The sequence below is a fragment of the Prinia subflava genome, chromosome Z (assembly GCF_021018805.1).
Source record: "Prinia subflava isolate CZ2003 ecotype Zambia chromosome Z, Cam_Psub_1.2, whole genome shotgun sequence".
Classification (NCBI taxonomy): Eukaryota; Metazoa; Chordata; class Aves; order Passeriformes; family Cisticolidae; genus Prinia; species Prinia subflava.
The window spans coordinates 49,298,874-49,325,459 of record NC_086283.1 but is presented as its reverse complement, the minus strand read 5'-3'; the positions used below and the strand labels follow the sequence as shown (position 1 = coordinate 49,325,459).

The 26,586-nt window shown below is 37.4% G+C and overlaps 1 protein-coding gene across 1 annotated transcript in view; it reads left to right on the top strand.

The window, feature by feature from the left end:
* The window catches only part of FRMD3 (FERM domain containing 3), a 124,089-nt gene extending 100,536 nt beyond the window's left edge, over window positions 1-23,553 (top strand). The window contains exons 9-14 of the mRNA XM_063423160.1: window positions 765-828; window positions 1,825-1,913; window positions 5,168-5,242; window positions 5,797-5,865; window positions 9,029-9,150; window positions 20,089-23,553. Coding sequence (XP_063279230.1) covers window positions 765-828; window positions 1,825-1,913; window positions 5,168-5,242; window positions 5,797-5,865; window positions 9,029-9,150; window positions 20,089-20,684 — 1,015 coding nt within the window. The 3' untranslated portion in view covers window positions 20,685-23,553. The remainder of the gene's footprint in view (window positions 1-764; window positions 829-1,824; window positions 1,914-5,167; window positions 5,243-5,796; window positions 5,866-9,028; window positions 9,151-20,088) is intronic.
* Window positions 23,554-26,586: the final 3,033 nt, after the last annotated feature.

Here is a 26,586-nt window from a genome sequence, read left to right as displayed (position 1 = left end):
TTTTGGGTTTTTCATGTGAAAGGAAAACTCTTGTTATAAAGTTTCAGGTATAGCATTGTCCTTGCCTCCGAGATTATTCCTATTTCAACTCTGACATCTAAAACCCTTAGGGAAATTTATGAAAAACAGCAGTGTCTCCATTTTAACTCTGGTAATGGCAAAATTTCCATTACAATTTAAACAGGTATGACATTTCCTTTTTATGGTGCACTGTTATTCCATATGTAGATTGAGCACTCAACCTTAATTAAATTAAATGTTGATATAGATTTTGCAACTCAAAAAGCCCCTCTATAAGTGGGCTGTAAAACATTTTCTTGTTGTGTTCTGTAGTAAGTAGTCAATTCAATTCCTAGGACATGTGATATGAAGCCTCAGAGAAATAGTTATAGAGAAAAGAATATTATCTTTCCCTCAATTTAATTACAGTAGACATTACAAGATTTTAAGATGTTAGAGGAATTACAAACTGTGCCTTAAATATAATATAAATATAAGCTTCTGTCTACCTTTAATTTCCTCTTCACTTTCCAGCAAACAAAGGAAAAGGTTAATTCTTTAAAGGCACAAAAGGGTATAAAAGAAATTCTCTGGTCTTATGTTCTCTAAAAAGATTAAACTATTGAATAATCTTATCCTAAAGCTTGTAAGGCGTGTTGAGGAATTTTGTCATTTGGTAGCCTGCTTGACTTTGGTAATCAGGAAACTTACATGCTAGTTTTTTTATTTGTAGATCTACACTTAAATATTTTTTCTCTTTCTAGGTGTGATGTCTATAAACTGAAATTTGAAGGGAAGACATTTTATGTGTTTGGAGCTCAGAAAGAGGTTATGCTTAATATTTTTACAGAACCAGTATTTTATTAAGATTGTATAAGACATAACCTTTTTAGCTAAATGAACTTCTAAATAATCAATAATTGCATTTAACATTGTAACTAAAATATAGAATATGAATGAATGTGAGTAATTTTTGAAAGAAAATGTCTAATTTGCAAAGGCTTGAGACATTTCTCACTTAATATTCACGCTGTGCTATATGGGTTGTTCATGGTTTTGGACACCTTTGAAGTCAAGCTTTAATTTATTTTAAAGTGCTACAGCTTGCCCACTCTAAGGTGTAGAAGATGTCTGCATACGATTGCAAATTCAAGTAAGCATTGATACTTGGATCAATATGAGGTATTTTTTGGATAATTACAATCCCATCCTCAAATCTTGGTGAGCTGAAAAGGTTAGAGTCTGTATCATGTAATTAGGAGTCCTATCACCGGGCTCTTGTCTTTGAAATCCTAGAGACTTTTGCCTACAGCATGTTATAATCAGTTCTTCCCTAGATCAGAGTGATATAGTCTAAGATTATGATTTTGAATGGAAGTGAGGAAAGAAAATGATGGAAGGTAATAATGCCAGAGGTCTCAGGACTGCTCGTGTGTTGCAGGGAGATTCTGATGGTGGGACATCAAATGGTAGGGAGGAGGGAGAGGCGAGTGGTAAGTGCAGCAACTGTGATGTAGAGTACTGAAAATAGAGATTTCCCTCTGATTTTTACCAGTTATACAGTTGTTTTAAAAGCCACTTGTACATATGCTCTTCCATGCCCCCTCCAAGCATCTCTTTTTGTTTCTTAAAAAATTGCCTGGGCAGTTTAAATGTCAGCTCTCTATGGATTGTACATCTGTGGGTGAACCACAGATTTACACTACACAGGAAAACTTGGTCTTCAGTCTATCTGGTTAAAGGTGATGCCATTAGGTACAGCTACTTCAATAGCTGAGAATTCAACATTTTGAGTTTCATTTGCTTTCTTTTCCTTGCACTTAGAAAAAGGCTGTACTATCATTCCATACCTCTACACCAGCAGCCTGCAAGCATCTTTGGAAGTGTGGAGTGGAGAACCAGGCTTTTTACAAGTATGTACATCTGAAGTCATTCTCTATACTAAAAGTAAAAAAAAGTGCACATGAGTGGAAGATTGTTCATTGCAAAATGTTCCATTTATCTAACAAAAGGCAAAATGCAAACAGAAAATATGCAAGTTAATGGGGAATATTATTTCACTTCAAGCCAGTATTGGAAATCGTTTAGAATCTAAATGAGACAGGAGGGTTTTGGCTCCAGCACAATGCTTTTGCTGCCCTGAAGTGAGATGTTGAATGGACAGACTACTGCACTTATGTCTGGGAACATAACTGTAATCTTAGCCCTGCTGTGGAACATCTTGAGAATGGAGGAAAAAATACATTAGGCTTGATTCTCTGGGCTCTTCTGCCAGGAAGTAATTGTTCTTCCACTTGAAATCCAAGGCTTAGTAAGAGTTGATTGAAAAAGAAACAGTTCTCTTTAATGATTTAAGGAAGAAAAGAAAATGTTCTTAGATACATTTCAAAAGATACCTGTGATCTTGTTACACATTAAAAAAATCTGTAAAGTGACAAAAAAAGAAATAAAAAGTAGTATCTATCTCCCTACTCCCTGAAAGAGAACCTAATAATAATTCCTCATTAAAAACTCCTCTGCATTCTCTCTGCCTGCCACTGACTTTGTTAGATCCGTTTATTGATGCTTCCCTCTAGACATGTAACTTTTATTCTTGCTACTTAGTGTTTCTTTGCAGCCTTTCACATATTTTATAAATATTACTGTTTCTGTTTTGGCACATAGCCACACCAGGGAGCTGCTGTAAGCATAAATAAAAATTAAGTAGGAAAAATGTGTCTTCTAACCTGGACAGGTTAATGACCGGCTTTAATTTGGAGACGAGTATCTCTTTTGTTTAAACAGTGGTACAACAATATATAATCTGTCCAACTGATGTATTCAATTGGATAAAAAAAGATACACGAAGTAGGAGCTGGCACAATCCATTTGTTAATTCTCTGTATCGACATCTACTATTCTTAAGACTGTATGAAGCCTAGATACAGTCTATAAAGACTAATTTGAAGTTTATCTGGAAGCATTTTCTGTTGGAAGTAAACTTATGCAGGAAAATACTGCATGGTGTTTGAATAGTTTTATTTTATGTTACAAGAAGTAATAGGGAATAGGAGATGATTTGCACCTAAAGAAGAGAAATTAATTTATTTGTGTGGAAGTCAGCTCAATGTAAAAATGTCTCAGGGATACTCACAGGAATATCACTTCTCTGTTCTTGTTGTTAAATGGCTGTAATATTAACTATTTGGGTTTTGGTCACAGACACCTATTTTAGGGGATTTGGTCTTGCCTAGATGCCAGATGCCTACCCAGCCACTCTTGCACTCTCTCTGCTCAACAGGTCAAGAGGAAAAAGTATGATAAAATAGCTTATAGCTTAGGATAAAGACAGAAAGATTGCTTACCAATTACTGTCATAAGCATAACAGACTTGACTTTCTTTTAACCTTTTCACTTTATTTCAAATGGTCAAAAAACATAAAACTAAAACCACCCTTCCCCTGTTTCATTCCAGGATCACCTTTACTCCATAATTTCTGACTCCTCTATGTCCTCCTTGCTCTGAGCAGCTCAGGCAGATGGGGAATGGGGATTGCAGTTCCTTTCTGCTTCCCCTTCCTTCTTATACTCTTCCTCTACTCCAGTCTCCTTCGTGAACTCCTCAAGCATGAGTCCTTCCCGTGGGCTTGCAGTCCCTCAGGATGTACCTGCTGCATCTCGTGTTCCTCTCCACGAGCCACATCGCCTGCCTGGAGCCAGCTCATGTGTGAGCTCTCCATGGGCTGCAGCTTCCTTCAGAGCACGTCAGCCTGCTGCAGGGTCTTCCATGGGCTGCAGTGAGGATATCTGCTCTGCATGTGGCTGCAGAGGGACAGCCTCCTTCCCTACAGTTTTCTCCATTGACTTCAGGGTAGAATCTGCTCCAACACCTGGAGCATCTCCTCTCCCTCATTCTTTTCTGACCTTGGTGTGCTCAATACTCTTTCATCTATTTTTCTACTTTCAAAACTACTTTGTGGAGTGGAATTCCTCCTTAACAATGAGTGCTTAGAGTTATGCCCACCTGTTTTGGATCTTTTAAGAGGACTTCTTTAATAAAATTAAGATTGGTAATATTACACAACAGATAGGGCCGTGAACAATCGATTGGAAAATTGTAATGGTTAATAAGCAAAGTGCAGAAGAATAACCACAATCCTTCAAACATGAAACTGAAGCCAAAACTATAAGTAAAGCCTTAAGATAGTACTTTTGAAACAGGAAATATTTTCACACATTTCAGAGAAATAGAGTTGTACAGTGGGACTGTTACTTAGCAGCATTAGATAGATCCCATTCTTTAAAGTTCTGTATAATAACAAGATATTCTAATAAGATTAAAGCAGACATAGTCAGATTGTGTAAATCATGGCATTGGCAATGACAATAATGCTTTGCCTTAATTAAATTTGGTCGTCTCCTCTTCCTGGAAGAGTTTGAGACTTGGAATTTAAGGTAAGGTCATGACATGTTTTGGGAAACAGAGCTTTAGTCCTGTCTTCATGCCGGTTCAGGGGTCCCTGTTGCAATTATTCCAGTAGATATTAATCATGGAAAGTTGTTTACTAGGGTCTGGGAATGAGAGACTCAGTGCAAAATCAATTTGCCATTTTTCAAGAGAATATTAAAGAAATGGCATGTGGGAGGTACTCTTCCATGGTCTTTGTTATAAAAGACTGTGACAAAAGGTTGCTGTGTACTTGGTGATTACAGAGAAGTGGTAGGGTGTGATCTTAGGCTACTAAGAAGTTGACTGAATAAAGATATTGGAAAAGCATCTACTTTGGGAGACAAGTTATTGTCTTCATTATTTCTTTGTTTTCCTAGCAGAAAAGCAGAAACAGCTATATTTTCCCACAGAAAAGGTGGTGGTAGGAGACATGTCCCAGAGGCTTTTGGCACACCATGACATCCTGGAAGGAAGATTCATAGAGATGCAGCAATTGTCTGCATTTAATGTTCTTGTTTTCATGACAATCACCTGTTCCACGTTCAGTCATTCTATGCAGTCTGAATGATTTTATGTGTGCTTCATAGTCTAGTTTGTATAAAGGCCTTAAAACAGTTGAAAAGCTAATTTTTTGAATATTATTTTATGATATAAAAATAAGAAAGCTTGTGGTTTGGCTTGTTCATTTTTTGTTATCATGTTTCAAAAAGATGACCGCCTCTGTTATTTTTCTTCAAGGTATGCAAAGTCCAGTCAGATCAAGACAATGTCCAGCAGCAAGATATTTTTTAAAGGCAGTAGATTTCGATATAGGTGGGTCTTTGCTGTTTCTTATTCATAGTAAATCATTTCAGGAAGTAAGAAAATGTCAGTAATTACTCATGGCAAATTCAGGGCTTTTCCTGCTGGAGGGTCTGTTCATGCCTAGCTGATGTCGAGATTTGAAAGCCTTTCTGTTGCCTTTTCTAGTGTCACTTAAAAAATAAGCTGTTTTCACACAGACACTTCTGTCAAGAGTAATTCCACAGCAGATAGTTCCACTTTTGGTGAAGCTTCTGTAAAAACAAGGATGTGTGGCCAATGCAGAGATTTTATGCCCCCTGCAGCTGGGCATCTCTGAACCAGGTGCTAAAAAGACAGTCCAGTTCCACTTGTGGTGTTCTACCACAAAAAGTTGCTTTGTCCTTGGTAGCTTTGTAGGCAAGTAGTCAGCACAATTTTATTCTGGGACATTATGTATGAACTTTTTGCATTTTTTTCCTTTTCCTCTAAATTTTTGTTTAATGTAACTTAATTGTTCATATTTATGTAGTTCTTGGCAGGTATTTTAGTATTTACTTGAATATTCATCTCATGTTTTAATGCAGCGGAAAAGTAGCCAAAGAGGTTGTGGAGGCAAGCTCTAAAATCCAGAGGGAACCTCCTGAAGTGCACAGGTATGTCTTGACATTCAGCATTAAAGTTTAAGGACGAGAGAGGATTGTTGTTCTCTACAGAAATATTCTCTTTCCTTTACTATCAGGTGCAATGGCTGTCCTTCTGAGCTTCCACAATTATGCATGCAAGCCTTAGGAAATATATGTCTGACAATGCTACAAAATTCTGACTAATGTCTCCTATAAAGGAGAACCTAATCTGTGCTGCTTTGAAGCTGAGTTTAACTAATCAGTCAGGCTGATAACTTGTATTATTTTTTGTGCTATGGCATAAACTGTTATTACATGATCCTGAGAGAAAAGTACATTCTAATTTCATTCATGGATTTTGTTTGATTTTTATAGTTCTTGGCTTCTATATGTTTATGCGTATGTTTCAAAGTCTAATTAATAGTTTTTCCATAATGCAGTCAGATTAAAATGCATGAAGTTCATTCAGTATAGAGGAAAAAATATTAGAGAATCCTTTTTTGGAGAAAAATTTGGCTTGTAAGAAAGAAGCTTCTAGATTTTGCAAGGAAACCAGTGTTTTCAGATTCTTATAAGTCAGTTTAGTGGCAGTAAAAATTCCTAAGAGCCTGATTAAAGCACTCCAGAAAAGAAGGAGGCCATCAGGGAAAACTATTTGAAATATTTTTAAAAACATCTTACTTAACACTCTGAACATTCTACATATTAGCCATATTCCTATTTTTTGTTGAGATTTCATGTTTGGGGGGAATATGTTTTATTTATTTTTAATTGAATATTTATATTCTGTCTATATCTGAGATAAAAGTGGATTGTCTTTAGTAAAAGATGGGACTATACTTGCAGTAAATATTTATAATATGTTGTTAAGCCCTACTATGTAATTAATACAATTAAGCCAGGCAGGCAAATTTCAAACATGTTTTTCCAGATTATGTTTTAAAATGGGGCAAGTGAAGGTCTAAAATGTGTTAAATGATAACACAGAAGGCAGAATACAGATGCATCATTGGGACAGTATAAAATACTTGGGCACACAGATGTATTTTAAATGAGAATAGTTGCTCACTTTAGGAAATCAACTTATTGCCTACTTTCCAAGAGGTTTCTTTTTCCCAGGATAAGAAAAGAAATTCGTATAATTATTCTTTATCTTGCATTTTGCTTTTCTTTGATTTCTATATTTAGAAGTATTTTAAACATATGGTTTAAAAACTTAGTGCACATAAAGAAACAGATCAGAGAGCAAATAAGTTTGTAAAGTAACATGGATTTAACACCCATAAATATCGATACATATCTTTTATCATTAACCTTCTTACAAAACTTGCATTTATAATATTATGGAAGCTCCATGTTCAATTTCTTTGAAAGAAAGAAATATAATGATTTCAGGTGCTTTTATAGCTCAGGTTCTGAAATGGGAGACAGAGGTAACTGATCCTTCTAAAAGCACAAGCAGGCAAAATGTACAGAAAATTTCCAGCTTAAAAAAAGATGCATGTTTTTTAAAAAGTTACTTTGTGGAAGAGGATTTAGAGATAGGAAATGATGGCTTTTCAGAAGCAAAACAATCAGAAAAAAATATTTGACTGAAGGTAAACATACATCTATATAAAGTGCCCTCACCCTCAAAGTCAATTCAGTTTTTCCATGGCTGCATTAAGAAAGAAACATGCAGTAGAAGGAGGGTGGGAGATGCTGCTCAATATCTTTGTGTTTGGATATTACACTTAAAGCACTGTGCACTGAAAATCTGTTGGAGTGTGTAGTCATGCAAGATTAATGCAGTGGTAAGTTCTTCTAACAAACACAAAATGAATGATTTAATGTTTTGCTTCCAGGGCATGCCTGAAGGAGGCATCTTTGTAAACAAGTAGGGAGCAGAAGCCTGTGGGTGTTCCCAGGAACAATTTGTATTTTGGGAGTTGCTTGAGAGCTTTTTACAACAAGGACGGGGATTGCATAACAAGCCTATGGATTTACCATTGGGTTGGAGTGACTATAATTATAATAATCTGAGTGAAAACCTTCTGTGGATCATTTAAATCCTTCTGTGGAAAATTTAAACTAAATAGTTATCAGACAGTGTTCAGAGAATGCAAACGAGGATATAGATATCTTTGGGCCTGTGTTACGGCACAAGAAATAATGTCAATTGAGCAAGAAAGCTTGTTAATTCCCACAGAGTATTGACTGACAGGTAGTGTGGGTTTCTTAACAAACGTGTTTGGACACAGGTTCCCAAGTTTACCTAAACTTTCAGCAGTACGCAGTTCCATCTTCTGACTTGCAACAGGTTCTTTGTTCAGTTTGTTTATGGAGAATTTCAAGTTGAGCCTTTTGTGCAGACTGGAAATGCATTTTGTGAAACTTCAGCACTGTATCAATATACCATTTGAAGTCAAGTAGAATACTCTTCCATTTCATCTTTGCTTTTGTCAAAGTAAATATTTTATAATATAATGGTTAAGATTTACTGCAAGACTCTTGCTTCAGGCCTGGGTCGTGTAAACCCTAGATAATACATTCAAAAGAGCCATTTTGTATTCTGAGTAATATGCTTTTAGGCTAATAAGCATAATGACTGAAGAAAATCAGCAATGTTCCAGAGCATATTCAACACCTGCTACCAGGAAAGCCTCTTCCAGTAAGACAAGAAAGAAAACCAGCCTGACTGCTGGGAGGCATGGTGCAGAGGTGGCATGTGGGGTGCGTGGGCAGGAGTGAGAGCACTCTGTATCTGTAAACCACAGGGATACAGTTGTTCCTGCTTTAGTCTTTGATCCTCAGTGCTCAAACTGTAACGAATCCTTTATGCAGTTCTGGAGGCAATGGAACAACTTTCCCCTTCCTTGAATCCAAATACTTTTTTAGGTTACTCTTTTTGTTACTCCAATAATGTTTGCTGTGCACTGTGGAGAGGAGCAACACGCTGAAATCCTGTCTAAGACGAAAGGAAGTCAGGCAGTGTGAAAAAATCAGCACAAAACCTCTCTCACACTTCAGATGTTGGAACTTTTACATCTGCAGAGGGTGCAACACAAGACAGCTGAAAGCGGCATTCAATAGGTAGTGCTTTTTACAACAGCTCAAGGCCTAGTAATTTATGCAAAATGATTCTGAGATGAGACCTACTGGACTGCAGTTATTTCCTCTAAGCAAACTGACCCTGTTTTCCCCATTCTCTCAGAACCAGCATTACCCAGAGTCGCAGCTCTCCCTCCTTGAACAAGCAACTCATAATCAACATGGAACCTCTGCAGCCTCTCCTTCCTTCTCCCTGTGAGGAGGAAGAGGTTCCCCTAGATGAAGGTGAGTCACTTACCCAATTCCTGCCAATATTGATTACAAAGCATATGAAAAAAGGTGTGATGCTGACTCAGGGACATGTAAAAAAATCTAATAATTTTCATTGGGACTACATCATTAAACCTCTGGATGTCATACTCAGTAATAATCACTATCTCAAGAAACTTTGCATAGGCCTTATGCGAGATACATTGTGAGGGAAGTAACTGCTATTTGATTTCGGTGGTTTACTGCTGGATATTTTGTTTTTCTCAATTCCCCTTACTTTTTTATTTCCTTTTTTTCTGCTTTAGTCTGCTAATTTAATTTCCTTGACAGAAAAAAAGGACATTAGATAAAAAGACAGAAGATCAGCTAGGAAAGATCTTCTGTTAATTTATTTTCCTTGACAAAAAGGGATGCTTTTGGAAGATCAGTTTGAGTTTATTCTGTAGAACAATGTTTTTCATAGATTTGTTTATTTCTTGATGTTTTAAATATCACATTCAACATCTTTCTCTTTGAGATACGGTCACTACAAACAATGACATTAACATCATTGCCATCTTAAATGAGGATAATTGCCTCCGTCCTAATGAAAATGAAGCCAATCAAACAAAATCTGGCACTGGTTCTTGCTTGAGATGTAGTGAGGTAATTGTTTCAAAGATTGGGAAACATCTTTGCTGTTGCTTTTTTTGGTCCATTGAAAACAGAAAATAGCTGAGTGAGTATCTTCCTTTTCATGGGAGTGTGTCCTAATTTTATTTTATAGGAGTTGCATGAACATGTTTCATTCATTCTTTGGAGTTTGGACGATGAATGTGGCAAGAACAGGGTGAATTACATTGTCTGTGTGCATACCTTGTTATAATTAGTAGTGGCAGCTGTTAGTTTTAACAGTTACTGGTTTACCTCTGCTGTGAAATACATGTATCTGAGAGTTCACCTCCTGGCAGCCAAGCACCACTGCTGTGTTTCCTCTGGGCAGTTGTCACCACTGCAGAGCAACAACAGCTTGTTTTGTGTAACCCCCCGTCCTTGCTTGTGGCCTATAACCACACTTACACCTCTAGGCAATGAAATCCATTTTTGGGAACTGGTGACTGATTGCTATATGCTCACCATGCACTGCTTGTTTTAAATGTTTGTGTTACATAAGGTTGAAAATTACATTTCCTTTCAGACAGATTGTTGTTACTATGATGAGCTAATAGACATATTTGCTGGTGGTATTTAACTACATACTTTATATGTTGCTAAATATCACCAGCTGCTGAGTTAACAGTATTTAGACTTTTACAGTCTTTTCCTGCAGAAAACTTGGCTATATTATCAAACTGCAGCTTGAACTGATCTCACAGCTCTCCGACAGTGAGGCTGGCTCTCTTCCCAACATCCACTTCTGTGGATTCCGACCTTCTCCCTTGCACCAGCACTAATCATATCAGTGTGAACTGGGAGAAGGAGTTTAAAAAACCCAAAACAGTAAGTAAAATAAGGTCAAAACAACAACAAAATCAAACCAAACCAAATAACAACAGCAAATCAAATTAAAACTAAAAAAAATCAAAAACAAACAAAAGCCCCTTAATCATGTTCCTATTATTGCCTGACTCAAGCTTTGAGTCGCTCATCAAGAGGGTCAGCAAGGTCTTGTGCTGGAGTAAGGGCATGAGCAGGAGGCATCCAGTCCTGACTGACACAACTGCTTTGGGAAACTGCTTTTAGTGTGCTACAGACATGAAACAGCCTTGGTATCTTTGTGTATGTCTCAGCCCAGTGAAGCATGTTTTCATTTTTGTTGTTCCAAAGGCAAAAGTCAGTGTTATCAGATCAATAATTCATGCATGAAATCTCAGCACAGAAGTATCAAGTGACTGAAAAGAAGCTTTCATCACTTTGTCAAAACCACATTAATATCCTGTGACTGGAGAGGTATGGCTTTGCCTTTTTTTAAAAAAACAGTCTGCTCAAGTAAGTGAAGCTGTGAGAGCATCTGGTGCTAGGAAATCCACAGACAATGGACTACCACCTGCCAAGCAGTTGCCAAGTGATCAGGACACGCAGTAAAGTGTCACCACAATCAGACGGTAAAAGAAGGGAGCCACAGAGTCTGTATAGCAACACTATGAGAAAAGTAATGTGTTCAGCTACACATGGAGCAAGAACTGAGCTGTACTCAGTGCTGGTGAGGCTGCACCTCAAAGCCTGCATTCAGTTCCGGGACCCTTACTGCAAGAAAGACATTGAGGGGCTGGAGAGTGTCCAGGGATGGGCACTGGTGTGAGTGAAGGGTCTGGAGCTCAAGTCCTGTGAGGAATATTTGAGGGATCTGGGGTTGTTCAGTCTTGAGGCTTGGGGTGACCTTTATTGCTCTCTACAACTCCATGAAAGGGGATTGGTCTTGTCTCCCAGGTAATAAATAACAGACAAGAGACTGTGGCCTCATATCGCACCTGAGAAGGTTTAGTTTGCATATAAGAAAAATTTCCTTGCCAAAAGGATGGTCAGACATTGGAACAAACTGTCCAAGGACACGGTTGAATCAACCTCGTTGGAAGCTTTCAAAAGGTGTGTGGGTGTGATGCCTGGGGTCTTGGTTTAGTGTTGAACACAGCAGTACTGGGTTAACAGACTTGATGATCTTTCCAACCTTAATGATTCCATGCACAGGAATCAGCACACACCTGCTACCATCAGTCTAATTGTCTGTCTCTGTGAGGGTACTCAGCTGTGTAAGATTTGGTTGTAGAAGAGAGGTACGTGGAGCTTTTGTAGGTATAACTATTTCAATTTTTTTAGATAGTCTCTTACTGAGAGTTAGTATAGACCAGGAGTTTCTGAGTCAGTTGGGTGACTTTAAGATTTATCCCTTAGTTATGTGCAACTATGGGGAGAGATTTGGAATTAACATGGTCATTTCTCTTTTGCGTAAGCATGGTCACATGAAACACAAGTGATAGCTTTTACTTCTCAACATCAGTATGCAGGAACACACTGGCCCTTTTTCCCCTTGCACTAAGATTTGACACCTTGGATATTTTTATGCTTCTGTATGGTTCAGTTGTTATGCTAGCAACTGCTAGCTGAGCTGGATGCTGTGGAAGTTTGCAATGCATGTTATGAGACATTTGGAAATGTTTCAAATGTTGGAAATCTTTCACAACTTTGTCTGGCTGACACAGGTCCTTGTATAGGCCTTCCTTTGTGTATTGAACACATTGGTGGTTAGATTTTTGTAAGAATTCATGCTTTTCAGTTTTTGTAGCTATGTACACAATGAAGAGTCAACCCCTTTTAGTTAGAATTTAATGATCCTGTTTTGATAGCTACAACAGTTATGAGAATGAAAATGAGAAGAGAAGATAGAATCTTACTTTTGAAGAGGTGACAAAATGGAGATAGGAAGTGAAGGGTACTTGATCTTTCCTCACACCCACAAGAAAGTGCTTGCAGAGAAGGAAGGGAAGAGAGAAACCTTTGCTCTGGCAGACGAAGAAGTAAACAGGACCTCTGCTGGGTATTTGTACTGTACAATCTGTGTGGGGAAGGGAGCCACCATAAAGATGCTTTCCAAAACCTTCATTGAAGCAGATGTCTTTTATGAGAGAAATATCTGGGTGTAAAGTAGGCATTTGCAAGACTCCCTCCCCTAGTCCTCTCTTTCCCACATATGTGCATGCACATCACTGATTTTTTGGTACAGAGAGAACAAGGACATCAGATAATGAAGACCCAGATAACTCAACATAATTATTATAGATGAGTATTCTGGGAAGGGAGAGGCTACATCCCCACCAGCACACTCCTTCCAGTTTATCTCTTCTCTGTGGCTTTGGTGTACCAGGAAAGAGTTTCTTTCCCACTAAGATAGTGTCATGTAATGCATATGTTTGCCTTGCAGCTCCCAGCTGGAGAAAATTACCAGCAGCCAGCATAGGTGCATCATACTTTTTTTTGGAACCTGTATATCTCTGCTGGACAGGAACAGGGAAGTGCCCAGCCTCATGAAACAAGACTTCTTTCTGGTGGATAGGAGTCTGTCCAGCCATTGTCCTCAAGCAGGAGCTGGAGCTCATATGTAGAGAGAGAAATTTTTTTCCAGACTTAGAAATTTTCTGTTCTTGTTTTCACATGGGCAGGTCAGTTTTCATTCCAGTCTAGAAATGGATGTGTTTTCATCTCGCCAATTCGCTTTGTGACTAAGTTTTGTAAGCACAGCTTAGGATTTTTCCATTGCATCTACATGTTTCACAAATAATTTCCAGGCATTGATGGGTAAGTGACATTACTGGCATATTAAAGCATTTTAGAAAAATAATGGGACTATGAATGCTGGCTGCTTTTTAAACTGCACCATGTTTTGGTGCCTCAGATATTTTTATGCCTCTGTGTGTGGTTCAGCTGTTATGCTAGCAACTGCTAACTGAGATGGGTGCTGTGAAAGTTTGTATTGTACATTATGAAGCATTTGGAAACGTTTAAAAATAACCTCTGGTTCTGTTCCCTGCTGGGATATTTTTGTTGGCCATGTTAGAAGCTTGTCATTTGATTCATTGAGTGACTCCTGTTAGTCTCTTAAAACTCAGTGGGAACTTAATAAAAGGTCAAAGCTGGTATGGCTAGAGCTTTTGCAAGAGTTTGAGAAGAGGAATTAATAGTCAAAATGGTGAAATGTCTTGTAAAAATCCAAACCAAGAGAAGCATTCATTTGCGGATGGTTAACCACTGCAACAAGGAAGTATGCATTCGTTTACTGCGGCATGGCTCCAAGATCACAGCCAGAAGGGCTGGTAAATTTACATTTATTTTACTCAAACCCCTTCTTTAACCCTCTTACCCTCTTAGTTTATGTTAATAGTTGTCTCTTGGAAAGGAACTGTACTGTAAATGACATGTACAGCAGAGAATAAGGACAAATTAGTTCTGACAAGAATGAGGTTGCAAATGGAGAATGGATGAGACAAAACATAAATCTGTTGTATTATCTTACAGAAAATTTATTTGGATTTATTTGTTAATTGGTAACAAATGAGGGACTGGAATTTTGCCTTTGTATTTTTGTGGGACTGAGGTGGGGGAAATACTTTGAAACTGCAGTAATTTATGACAAAAAGAAATAGCTGTTAAACTAGAAGGTAGTAGATTTTGAATGTGAGCTGGATGCAGTAGTTGAGACAGCTCAGCTTTTTACTTCATTGAGTTTTGCAGATTGTAGCTTTCTTTGGTTTATTTTTCTAGATACAGAATAATTTCATATACTGAATAAGTATATGACTTACTAAGTCCCCCACCAGTACTAAGGCTGGTGGGGGAAGGTGGAGCTTGGGCAGAGTCTGATTTATCTCCCTTTTTTCACTACGCACAAGAGGAGTGCAACCCAAGGAGCAAAAAGCATTCAGTATTGCTTTGGACAGAAAAGAGGTGTTTTTTTTAGGAAATACCCTTGCCAAAGATCCATCGCCCTCCCTATCAGTAAATATGTACATTTCCTTAATATCATAACACATATTTAAATTTGTTTTTCCATGCTTTCTGTAGCATTGTTTGCTTTTGATATTTGGGCACCTATAGGTTGAATTATTTCAGTTTTTACTAATATATATTAAATCTTTGCATTGAATCTTCATTTCAGGAGTTAGTTTTTAATCAAAGAATTAACTGAAAATGTTCCAGCAAAATTTAGAATATTGTTACTCTGTTGATATCTGCAAGTTAGAAAGCAGTGAGTGCAGTAGATGCAGGAGAAACTGCTTCTTGCAGTGATTTGTCTCTGAGTAGCAGCATCTCCTGGTTGTCTTTGTTTCTTCAATTCACCACTCAGGGGAAACAGTAGGCTATGAGAATGCACCTAATTCCCTTGATTCAAAAATAGTAGCAAAATTGAAAAAGCATTATTATTGACATGTGTTTTGTATGCTTACATCTCAAAGGTTAAATACTGTCTCCAAATAGATGCAAGACATCTTGTTGATTTTATATAATGATACCAATCATAAGAGATTTATATGTTGGGACTACATTCGTTCTTAAACACCTTGATTTTGTAGAACTGTTCATAGTATGTCTTTCCTTTTGAAGTACACATGCAAAATATACGTACACACACACACAGATATATATATATCAGCATGTAAGACATGTATACCAGCACCAAAGCAGAGGAGGTAGCTTGTGCAGTTATGTCCCTAACATGGGACATAACTCCTTGGGAGAACCCCATTGCAACCCTTTCAGAACAAGGCTGACTTGTGCCAGGAGGGGTCACCCAAGCTGAATGGGAATGCTGAACTGCCCACTTGTCCTTTAGCTTGGGTGCTAAGCTTTCACATCAGTGCTCAGCTCTTTTCAGCCTCACTGTCCTTGGCGTGGAGCTGGACACTGAGTCACTGCAGTCCCATCACCAGGTCCAGCTTTTTCTGACCTGCTGACAGATGTATCTTGTCTTCTCATTCCTGCTCCCATGACACACAGTTGTCTCTCCTTGATGCTTCCTTCAGTCCTATTGCTGCTCTAATCCTGGAAGGGGATCAACAACTCTGGGTTGAACTCCTTCCAGGCCAAAGGGAGATTGAAGACAGTCATCCCAGAATGCCTGCCATGCAGTGTGCTCTGCTCTGCATCTGCCTCTGTGCTTTGGGTGCCCCTTGTGGGGTGTGGAAAGTAGAGCAGTGGTCTCCAGTGCTGCACCAGCCCTGACATTGAGCACCGTGACGCAACGCGGCCGGGGGGCGAGCTGTAATGCCACAAAAGGTGCAACTCATATGAACTGGCAGCTGGGACAGGGCTTTGCTCTCTTCTACAAGTTCTCATTAGACTAAAGCACACAGTAATGACCAGCAGAAAAACCAGGTCACTGCCTTAAAAGGAGTTACTATAAACTGTCATTGATTAACTCTCCTTGCAAAGCTATAACAGGTGTCCTTTATGGGCACGAGATGTGGGTATGGTACAAATCTGTGACCTCCTGTTTCTGAGGGCAGGAGGACTGGCTGTGATGCAAATCCTGCTTGATATAGATCCTATGTAGGGAAATATTTAAATTCAATGCAATTCTAGAGTCTGTCTCATTTTTTCTACATTTTCTTTGTGACATTCAGGCACTTTGCTCATGTGAGAAAATCACCTTCTCCTTCCCTCTGAAAGGTCATTCTATTCATAGTACAAATGAATTTTGTCCACATGGAAAATAAGCAAAGGTTACACAATATTTCCAGAGGAAGATAAAAGGGACAGGAAGGATTTCTCCTAATTGCAGCCTGGCTGGCATTTTTTGTTTACATGCGTGTATGAAATGTTCCTAGCACTGCTCTCTCTGGACCATATCTAATTTTCCATTTCTGTCCTTAAACTGAGGGTATATTCACACTTGTTCCTTTCTCGAATATAAAAGGCTGTTAAAGGTGTGTAGTTATGTTTCTGGTAAGAAAAGCCATGTGCAGGATATCTGGCCAACAGACAATGTGTGAACTCAATTTTTAAATTTTTCTGGCATGCTGTACTTCCAGCAGCTGCATTCTTAAGAACGATGGAACTAGAGCTGCCCTTCATTTTGTTAATCCTCAGCTGCTGGTTTTGGTCCCTGTAGAAATACTAGCAGCTGACAACTTTTATGTCAGACCTCTTGCACGTTTGTGTTCACAGCAGATGACCACAGTAATCTCATGTGTTATTCAGCTGTTCACGTTCCTGGTTTGGAGCAATCACAGTATTTGGTGGAAGAGGAACACTGAGTTTCACCTAGGATAAATGAGATCTCTGGCTTTCAAAATGTGTTCAGTTGCCAGAAAAATGTAGCACTTTTGCTGTGAAAATATAAGAAATAAACCCGAGTTCACCTACCTGATATTCCAGTAATCTGTATTAGAAGTTTCTAATTTATGGAATGTGAATTTCCAGTAAGAGTACAAAGTAAAGAATGAAAAGAAGAAATTCTTCTCAAATTTTTAATTTAATTCCCGATTTATAGTCCTTTAAATTTGAACACCACATAAATTTTAACTACTGTTAATGAGCTAGTAGACTTTTTAAAATCTTGCCACAGATTATATAAAATGAACAGATTATATAAAATGATAGCGTTATAAGGGTAGTACCAAAATAATTGTTATGTATGAATAGGAGCAGAGGATGTGCAGTAGAGTCATAGACTAATTAAACAGTTGGGCTTACTTTAACTCTTATATTCTGTTTTTCCATTGGAACATTTTGGGGATTTTTTTAAATTTTAACTTGATTTTATCACTTCAGATAACTGGTTCACTTGAGTAAAAGAACTATGGCTATCTGAAAAATAAAAAAGAAAAACAAAAAAACCCTTTATTCTCTCTTAAATTTATGTTTCTGGAATATTCATTGTACTGTGGAATTTTTGTACTTTAATGTGATATTCTTAGGCCTGCATAAGCTTTGTAAATGGTATTTGCCATAGTGATTTTACAGTTACATGTTTTGAAACCATCAAAATATGAATGGCCTGACATACTTACTTGTATATTGCAACTTGACTGGAACTTTACTGGAACCAGTAATGTTGACCCTGGTTAGTAGCCTGTTCTTTCCTCAGTCCTTGACTTAAAAAATGTTGTGGTGCTACAGAGAATATGAAAGAGCAAAAAGAACAACTTTCTATATTTAATTTTTTTAAAAATATCAAATGAGCTTGCAGGAGAAGCAGTACTTAATGCCCATTCTAAATTTTCAAATATTGGTTACATTAGTATTTACCTCATATAAAATGCAATTACTTTGATTTAGTAAGTTTAACAAATAAAGGAGTTGAAAATTCTTCTTAGCAGTTGAAATTAAATAGTGGAATGTAACTTTGATGTGTGCTTCAGAGCTGCAATACATTACAATTTTAATACAAACCCTTCAGGAAACAAAAACACATGAAAAAGTTACTCTGTTTCATTCTATCAACATGTTAACCTCATAGTCAGCAGTTTGCCAGTTACTTGGGAAAAATAGAGTTTTAATGAAATTTAATATGATATAGGTTGTTCAAGTTCACTGTGTATTTTACACAAGCTGGAATTTACTCTGGGGAGGAAGAGGAGGCTTGAGAATCATAAATTGGGGTGACCTTTCTTTGCGGTAGCTGCAGCTGTCCTCTATGATGAGAAACATGATGAAGATATGTTACTGACCTTGCACCTAAGCTGGAATAGAGAGACCTATGGCCAGAATTCTCATATTTGGGAGAGTAAAATTGGGTGCTTTCAATGATTTTGAATTGCCTAAATAAGTGGCTCAGCTTAAATTTTACTCATATTAAGAATAATTGAAACGTATATTTGAGAATCAAAAGGTAGAACTTGTGGATCTAAGGATGTGTGTAGATTCTTAATACTGGGTCCCAGAGTTAAACAATTTTGGCTTTTGTAATTTAATATATCGTAGGTGTACTCTCAAGCAATCGAGTATGTTTTGATGATCCAGCATTACCTTCTGTTACTTAGGAGAAAGATGCTAAGGAGAAAGATCCACAAAATCTGTTCTCACTTCTTGGTGCTCATGCACTGTTTTGTCTCATTTCAGTTGGTTTGTATCCTCCTCTTGATGACTATGACAAGTGTGTTTCTTAATGTAAAGACTGGTGTGGACAATTAAGTTCCAGCAAAAAACAAGTTTCATGCTGAAAAGTCATGAATTTCTAAATTATTGGCTGTGATAAGAGAGGACAGAGTAGTTGAGACAAGGAACTATTAGGTAGGAAGTAAAATTAAACTTATGAAAATTTAACTAATTAAATTATTTAACTAATAATTATTGAGGATAAGGTTTCATTTCAGCTATGCACATTTGCTACTGGAAGGAACTCTCTTGCTCTCTGTCCCTGGTATTGTGCTGTCTCCACAGGAATGCATGACAAGCCAGCTCAGGATGAAAAAACATCAGATGCTAACCCAAGCTGGTTTGCTCAGTGATGAAATGAAAGGAAGCCAAAAATGTCTTTTTAGTCATTTGGCCAAAATGTGAAATCTCACTTGGAGGCATGGCCAGTGAGGTCTACGGAGCAAGGAAAAGATAACAAATTACAGGGGAAGAAATCTGTCTGGGTCATTTTGAATACTTGAAAAGGGAAATTTCCATGAGGAAGTGTCTTAACATTTCCTTGTAAGGCAGGTCTGTGCCCAGCTATCCTCTCCACTCCTAACTAACTAATAGCAGTCACTGAAGTACTGATGTAGCTGTAAACAGATAGACTTCTTTGTAGACTTATTGCTGTTACAGATAGACTGGAAAAACGAGAGTAAGTTTTGAGAGGAAAGGGCTTGAGCAGAGAATAGTGTCATCAGAAAGTCTCCTCTGTAAAGGGGAGAGAGAAATTTAGAGGAGAGAACTAGATGACTAGAAAAAAGAGACATGAGAAGGAGCTTTTTTAACAGGTGAGGTTATTGGAATGCAGTTCCAATGATATCTAATCCTCATATCATGTGTTAACCTTCTTTTTCCCATTTTACTGTTAACATGAATTTATCGTGATAATCTGTTGTCTCTTTTTAATGTCGTGCTCAATTATCAACCTTAGCTATTACCTTACCACACTCATTCATCTCAAAGCAATGAGAGTCAGTAGTTTTTGTTGTTATCGTTATTCTTATTATTATACACCAAAGAACACCAATTCACACATATAGTAAGTATTAATTTATACCAGGAGTCAGATTGCCAGTAGAAAATAAGCTGCTCTATTCTCTGCTTTGGACTACACTATTATCATCAGTAGTTGCGTCAGACCCTCTTAAGCAGATCTGACTTACTGCAGAGTTGTAAAGATAATGTCCTCTTCAAAGATCTTTCCCAGTTTTTTATGATTGTGTACAGTCTTGTTTTAATATGCAAAATTATTGCAGAATCTTCTTTCCATACATCTATTAGATATTATTGGAGGGCTAACTTTTGCCACCAGGCTGTGAGAAATTTAGTGTCATTGTTTTAATCTCATTTTTTCAGGTGTCCAACTGCCAAAGGAAGAGGAGATTTCAGTACCCTTGACTTCAAGCTCTTCAGTAAAGGATACTGGGAAGGATGTTGACCTTGCCATTGAAGAGGAAGAGAAGATGAAAGAGGAACCATTAACCATCTCAGAGCTGGTATACAATCCAAGTGCCAGCTTGCTGCCCACACCTGTTGATGATGAGATTGACATGCTTTTTGATACCTGTCCAAGAGCAGAGAATGAGAAAGAGGATACCGATTCATTTGAGGAACTTGAAGCAGATGAAAACGCATTTTTGATTGCAGAGGAGGAAGAACTGAAAGAAGCTCGGAGAGCCCTGAGATGGAGCTATGACTTTCTAATGGGCAACATAGAGGTGAATGCTTTTGTGAAGAGTTTCTCCAGACTTTTTCTTGTAGGCCTTGGACTACTGTTGTTTGTTTTCCCCCTTTTCCTTGTTCTCTTGGAGTCGGACCTTCAAATCTCTTTCCTTCACGAAATCCGCCAGACGCCAGAGTTTCAGCAGTTTCATATTGAATATTACTGCCCCCTTAGGCAGTGGATGGCTTGCAAAATAAACTTCATCCGTGATATGCTGGGCAGCTTTTAGATTTTACATCAGTACGATACAGCTAAGGGCTATATTCAAAATTTCAGTCAGTGACAGCTTTCCATAATGCCCCTGAGCCCATCCGTTGGCAGCTGCCTTCATATCTTCATGTTCAGTTTTTGTTGCAGACTCTACAGGTTCTTAAGTTCCCTTTATATACTTAAATTGCCATTTTAGTTACCAGCTTATACAGTCACCTCTCAATAACCAAAAATAAGCTTTATTTTATAATTACATTTCAGACTTCCAGCTCATTTTTTACATTATGTGAGACAGGGTCACAATAAGTTTCATTGTCCTTAACCTTTCAATCCATGACACTAAAACAGATGATACTGAAAGAAAACATTTTTGAATATACTCCTTAGTACAACAATCTCTTCTTCTAACCAATGCCTATACAAGCAATGTTTATGCTGGGGTTTTTGTTTTTGTTTTGTTTTTTCTGTTTGTTTTTTTACATTTTTATGTGTTTAAGGTATTTTGGTAAATTTTTAGTAAAGGACAACTTATGATGTTATTTAAATGTACACACTGGTAAGAATAATGCAGAGGGGCATGTAGGGTGTTTTTAGTGTCTTATCAATTATTTGTTTTTAATCTATGGCTGGAGAATGAATGAATTTAATGTAGCTCTACACAAAGGGACTGTGTTTGGGAAAGTTCACTCAAGTTCATTAGAGGCTTCCTGGGGGAGGTGAAACAACAGCAAGTATGCAAAAGAATTTCTGAAAGGCACAGATCTAAAGCTTGGGGAAGTGAGCAGAACTGAAATGGTCCTTCCTCTTATCTGTCAGCTTGTCTTCCACTTTGTCAGCTCTGTAGAAAGTCTTTACAAGGTACAGATAGTCCAAGCACATTTAGAGAAAGATTGAGTCTTCAGTCTAAATGTAGATTATTGTACATAATGGAAGACAATAATAGTAAGTAGCAAAAAGAAAAAAAAAAAAAAAAAGAAAAGAAAAAAAAAGAAAAAAAAGAAAAAAAAAGAAAAAAAAGAAAAAAGGGCCCAAAAATAAATCAGTAGGTGAGAGAGACTTTTAAAAACCATAAAGAAGATGAAAAGGTGAAAAAGGAATAAACTTTTCATATTTCTTTTAAAAAGCAAAGCATTAGGCTGTACAGTTGATATAAAAATAATCTACTGGCTCACAGTTAAAGGCTTAAACACTTTAAGAAATGCATCTTCATGCTTGATGCCCTTTATGACTAATCTCTAAGACAACATATTTTCTGTGCATACTGATATGCTTCCTTTCACATATAGCGCCATACTTACCCTCATTTCTTGTTATTATGAGCCCAGTTACAAGATCTAATGCTGTTTTGTGTAACATGGATTTGTATATCTAAAGGTATTCCAATATAGCTTAGAGAATATATTTATGTAAAATCTTGTCAATGCTGAGAACATTTGAAGGCCTTCAAATATATCACAGAGGTTGTATTTAAGACAAGAAAGTTTTTATTCCTCTTTTCCCATGATCTTAGTGCAGCCTTGTTTCATATTTAAATTAAGGAACGTGAATTTTGGCTTCAGACTCCTCCTGCTTAGACATTTATGAATTGGAGACATATTTGAGGCTATTTTACTAGATGTGCATTTAACAGATAGTAACTACATGTCTAATTCCAAATAAATAAATTCCTTTAGATTCAGTATCAGGGAATCTCTTTTGTGTGGTTTTCTCTTGTAAGCCTTTGCAAGTGTCTAGTTTTAAAATGGCAATTTTCATAGATTTTCCCTTCCCTTCTAATCTTCTCCAGTTTTTAAAAGACAGAACAGTTACGGGGCTTAGGAGTTCTTTTCCTCAGCTGAAAACTTTTGGATTGCTTTTCATCTCCCTTCCAACAAATGCTAAATTAAACAACTGTGGTTTTTTACTGTCTTTGTTTGTCTTGTTTCCCAGAAGAGTCATTAATGATTAGTTACTCGATGTCTATTTCTTCCTGTGCTACTTGCAGCTAAATGATCCTTTCCCACAAGGTAATAAGCATTCAGCCTAATAGAAATAGAGAGTGAACAAATGTAGACATTTGGTCATAACTGGAAATTATTCACTTGCATTGTTGCTAAACAAAGGGGTCAGAAAAGGTATTTTCAGCAGTGAAGGCTATGAGAGCAGACACCTTGCTGGAGTGTGAAGACATGGTTCTACACAACCTCCTAGAAAGTCTGATAATCACTTAAAAAACAAAAAAGTTGGATATAACAGACTTGTCCCTGTGAATTACAGCACTCCAGAAGTAGGAATATTGTAGTGCTTGATTTAACTCTTGTTGGAAAATAGCTCAGTTGCATGAGAATGTAATCTCAAAAATTGTGCAGTGCAGTGAAGTTTTATGTAGGTTTAAATGCAAATGTGTGTGCACATGTGCTTCTATTTACTAACCATGTGCATACATTCAGACCTGGCCTTTTAAAATTTTCACCTTTCCTTCCTGATATTCTCTGGTCTATCAAAGTAATTTAATTAAAAGTCATGAGAATCTTATAAATGAAAGGCCAGGACCATGTCATACATAGAAGGATGTGGATGGGCACATTCAGAGAGTAGCAGTTTTTTACTAGTAAAGATGACAAACTTGGGCTATGGAGTGTCTATAGGTACAGTATTGTGTATTTCTGTCTGTGCTTGGATTATATTGTAAAATGTTATGTACTTGAAATCTATTTTGTGGTTTGTCTAACATTTATAAACACAACTCTGGGAAGAATTAAAAATGGTTTTATTTCATGGAGTGTAAGGGGAAAATATACCTGTAACTTGAGCCTTATCTTTGTACAGTGAATTACACATTTCTATATGTCAACATCCTGATTGTTTTGTATGTTGATACGATGGCAGGAATCCCTAATAAAATTACACTGGAGAAAAGCTTCCTGTAGTTATGACAGTTCTTATGGGGAAAGATTTTCTATAAATAATACTTTTTTATTCCAAGTACTTACAAAGTACTTGGAATATAACATTTCTTACTACTCTTACAAGGTTTTCAATTATTTTTCTTTATTCATCAGCTGGTGAGATACTAAAAAGTACTTTAAAAGAGGATGTTATTAACACAGCTTCAGGCTCATTTACCAAGAGGCTGTTGGTTTGTCTTGGTTTGGAAAGACAGGTATCTGTCAGGGAAAACTGGAGTTTCCCTTGGAATGGAGAATGTAAAACCCCCTCCCTCCAAATTATTATAATTTTGCAATTAGGGGCTTTCAGGCAAAGATATGGGAATAGGAGTAACAGTTCTTTACTAGGAATAATAAAAATGCAATTGCAGTAATAGAAAAAAAAACAAGCAAGCAAACAAACAAAAAGTCCTAGAGAACCCTGACGGAGTCAGAGATATGACCTGACACCCTGTTGTCAGGGTGTTGGAAGCAGCCCAAATAAATCCTTCTGGAGTGAGAGATGTTGTTCTGTTTGAGTAGAAATGATCCTGTAGTGGCAGTGAGGTGAGTCCAGTCTCCCTCTGAGAATCCCACGGAAAAGAGGAGTGCTCTGTGGTCCCTGTGTCCCCATTTTATCTGTCTGGGAATGGTTGGCTCCTCCCCACTGGGTGGAGCATCTCACAATGGAATGAGGTGATGTTATCAGTGATGTGAGAGGCCTTAAATGGCCCATTCACAGGTGATATCCCTCAGAGGAGGATGGGTGGAGGAAGAGATAAGAAGGCACTGCCTTATCTGGTGTTATCGGGTGTCCCATTAACAGAAGCCATCCACCCTCTTCCCGCCTAGAGTTACAGGAGATAAGGAACAATATCTCCCAACTGGCTTCAACAGACGAAAATAGAATACACTTTTTTGGTTCCATCTTTCAACCCAAGACACCTGATTACCACATAAGAGTGAGTCAGAGTCCTGAGATACAATTACTACACACAGAGCACTGAAAAAAATGGAGAGGCTGGTTTTACAGTCAGTTCCTGGCAGTGGACATACAGCTGCAACCTTTTAGAGACAGGTCTGGCTAATGGGTTATGTAGGAAAAGCTGTGCTTTCTTACATGAGGTTGGTATGGAGCTCTGACAGAGCAAATGTATTTGTTAAGAAATGTACAGTTTGCTGTTAAGCAATTGATTATAATTCTGAGGTGCTAAGAGAAATAGAAGCTACCCTCTGGGCACATAAAACATTTAGATGAAGATATTATTATACTATATAGAAAGTGCCAACATCTAAATAGACTCTGGCAATCTTAAATGTAAAAAATCAGGACTGTATAGTATAGGCAGACCCATTTATTCAGTTAAAAGGATGTTGGTTGTCATACAAACTTCAAAAGAGGTTGTGTTCCTGCTTTAACATGAGAGTCAATTATAACCTCCCAAACACTCTTTGTATTCTGAAGTCCCCACTATAATTTATAAAACTAGCATTTGTAAAACAAAGTATTTTTACTTTGGGCAGAAACTCAGCATCTGCCATAAATTCTTTCTGAATAATGACACAAATTTCTCTAAAATTACAACTCTCTGAAATGTCATGCCAGAAGTGCATTTGAAGAAATTAGGCTGCATTTTTTAGGTGCTAATGGTCACTTTTGGTCCTTGACAACAATGTTGATCAAACTGGATATCAAAAGTACTGGAAGGCAAGAAACTTAATCTGGAAGTCAAGGTATGTTTCTTAACATTTTGTTTGGTTGTGTTGGCTTTTGTTGTGTTTAAATCCCAAAGGAAGTAATCTCTTCTGTTTGCATGGATTTGGTGTAGATTTCCTTAAAGCTGTCATTTTATATGGAAAAAGACATATGCCTGAGACACGCTGTGAACATTTCAGCTGTCATAGCTGTTAAATGACATACTATAAGACTGATCCCGTAGACTTACATCTTTCATACCACCCCATTACAAAAATTATTCCCTCATCAGTTTTATCGTCAGAAATCTGAGGGAGCTGCTGTGCCCTTTAGAAGCTGTCTTGCTTGGAGTTTCTTTCTCTTAAGGCAGGTGATGTTTATCTCAGCCAGATGAATTCCCTGCAGTGATCCTATGTTACAAAGGTTCACAGTTTGCCTACAGGTCTCATAGCTCACTGCTAGAAAGCATGGGCACTATTTGTCCCTGTGACACTTAAGGGTGTAATATGATTTTATAGCTGTGACACAGCACATCACACTCATCACACATGCATCAACTGCTACAACCAACCACAGCTCAGTGCTCGTGTCTTGCGTTGAAGAACAATAAGACATTAATTTCTGCTTCAGCATCATACAGTGATGGAGTACAGAACATATTTATAAAAGTAAAAATTCAATATGTGCCTGAAAAATTACCTGTTCTATTTATTTCATTCTGACCTTTCCCGTAACACCTCATTTTTAATTTCACTGTTAAGAAGTGTTAAGAAGAAACATCTGTTGAGCTCATGAGATGGCAGATACTTTGGAGAAGCAAAGTGGCCCCCTAGAATCTTCATCAGTGTCGTGATCAACAAATGTTACTTACTAACTGCTAGTTGCAAAAGGTGAAGAAACATCATTGGTTTAAATGGACTAAAAATCTAGTTGAAATAGGTTACATTTCTTTGAATGAAGGATAAATAAGTATATTCTTTGAATCTATTTAATTAGATATAAAGATTTAAATATATATTTAAATGTACAGTAAGCATATAATTATATAAGTATTTCTTGGGTAGAAGAATGATTAAATATGTTGAATGAATAGGGCACCTATTTCTACAAGAAGCTGTACACAGAAGAACATGGAAGCCTCTTATTTGTAATACTATATATTTATCTCAAATTTGTAATGAAAAGCTCTTCTGCATATAGTGTCTCCTGAAAAGCCTGGTTCTAAATCCTGGTTCTAAATTTTTAAATATTTTCTGTTCAGTATTATGCACATGAATAATCCCTGAAAGAGAAGTTTTGATAGAGCTGCAGGTACTTTT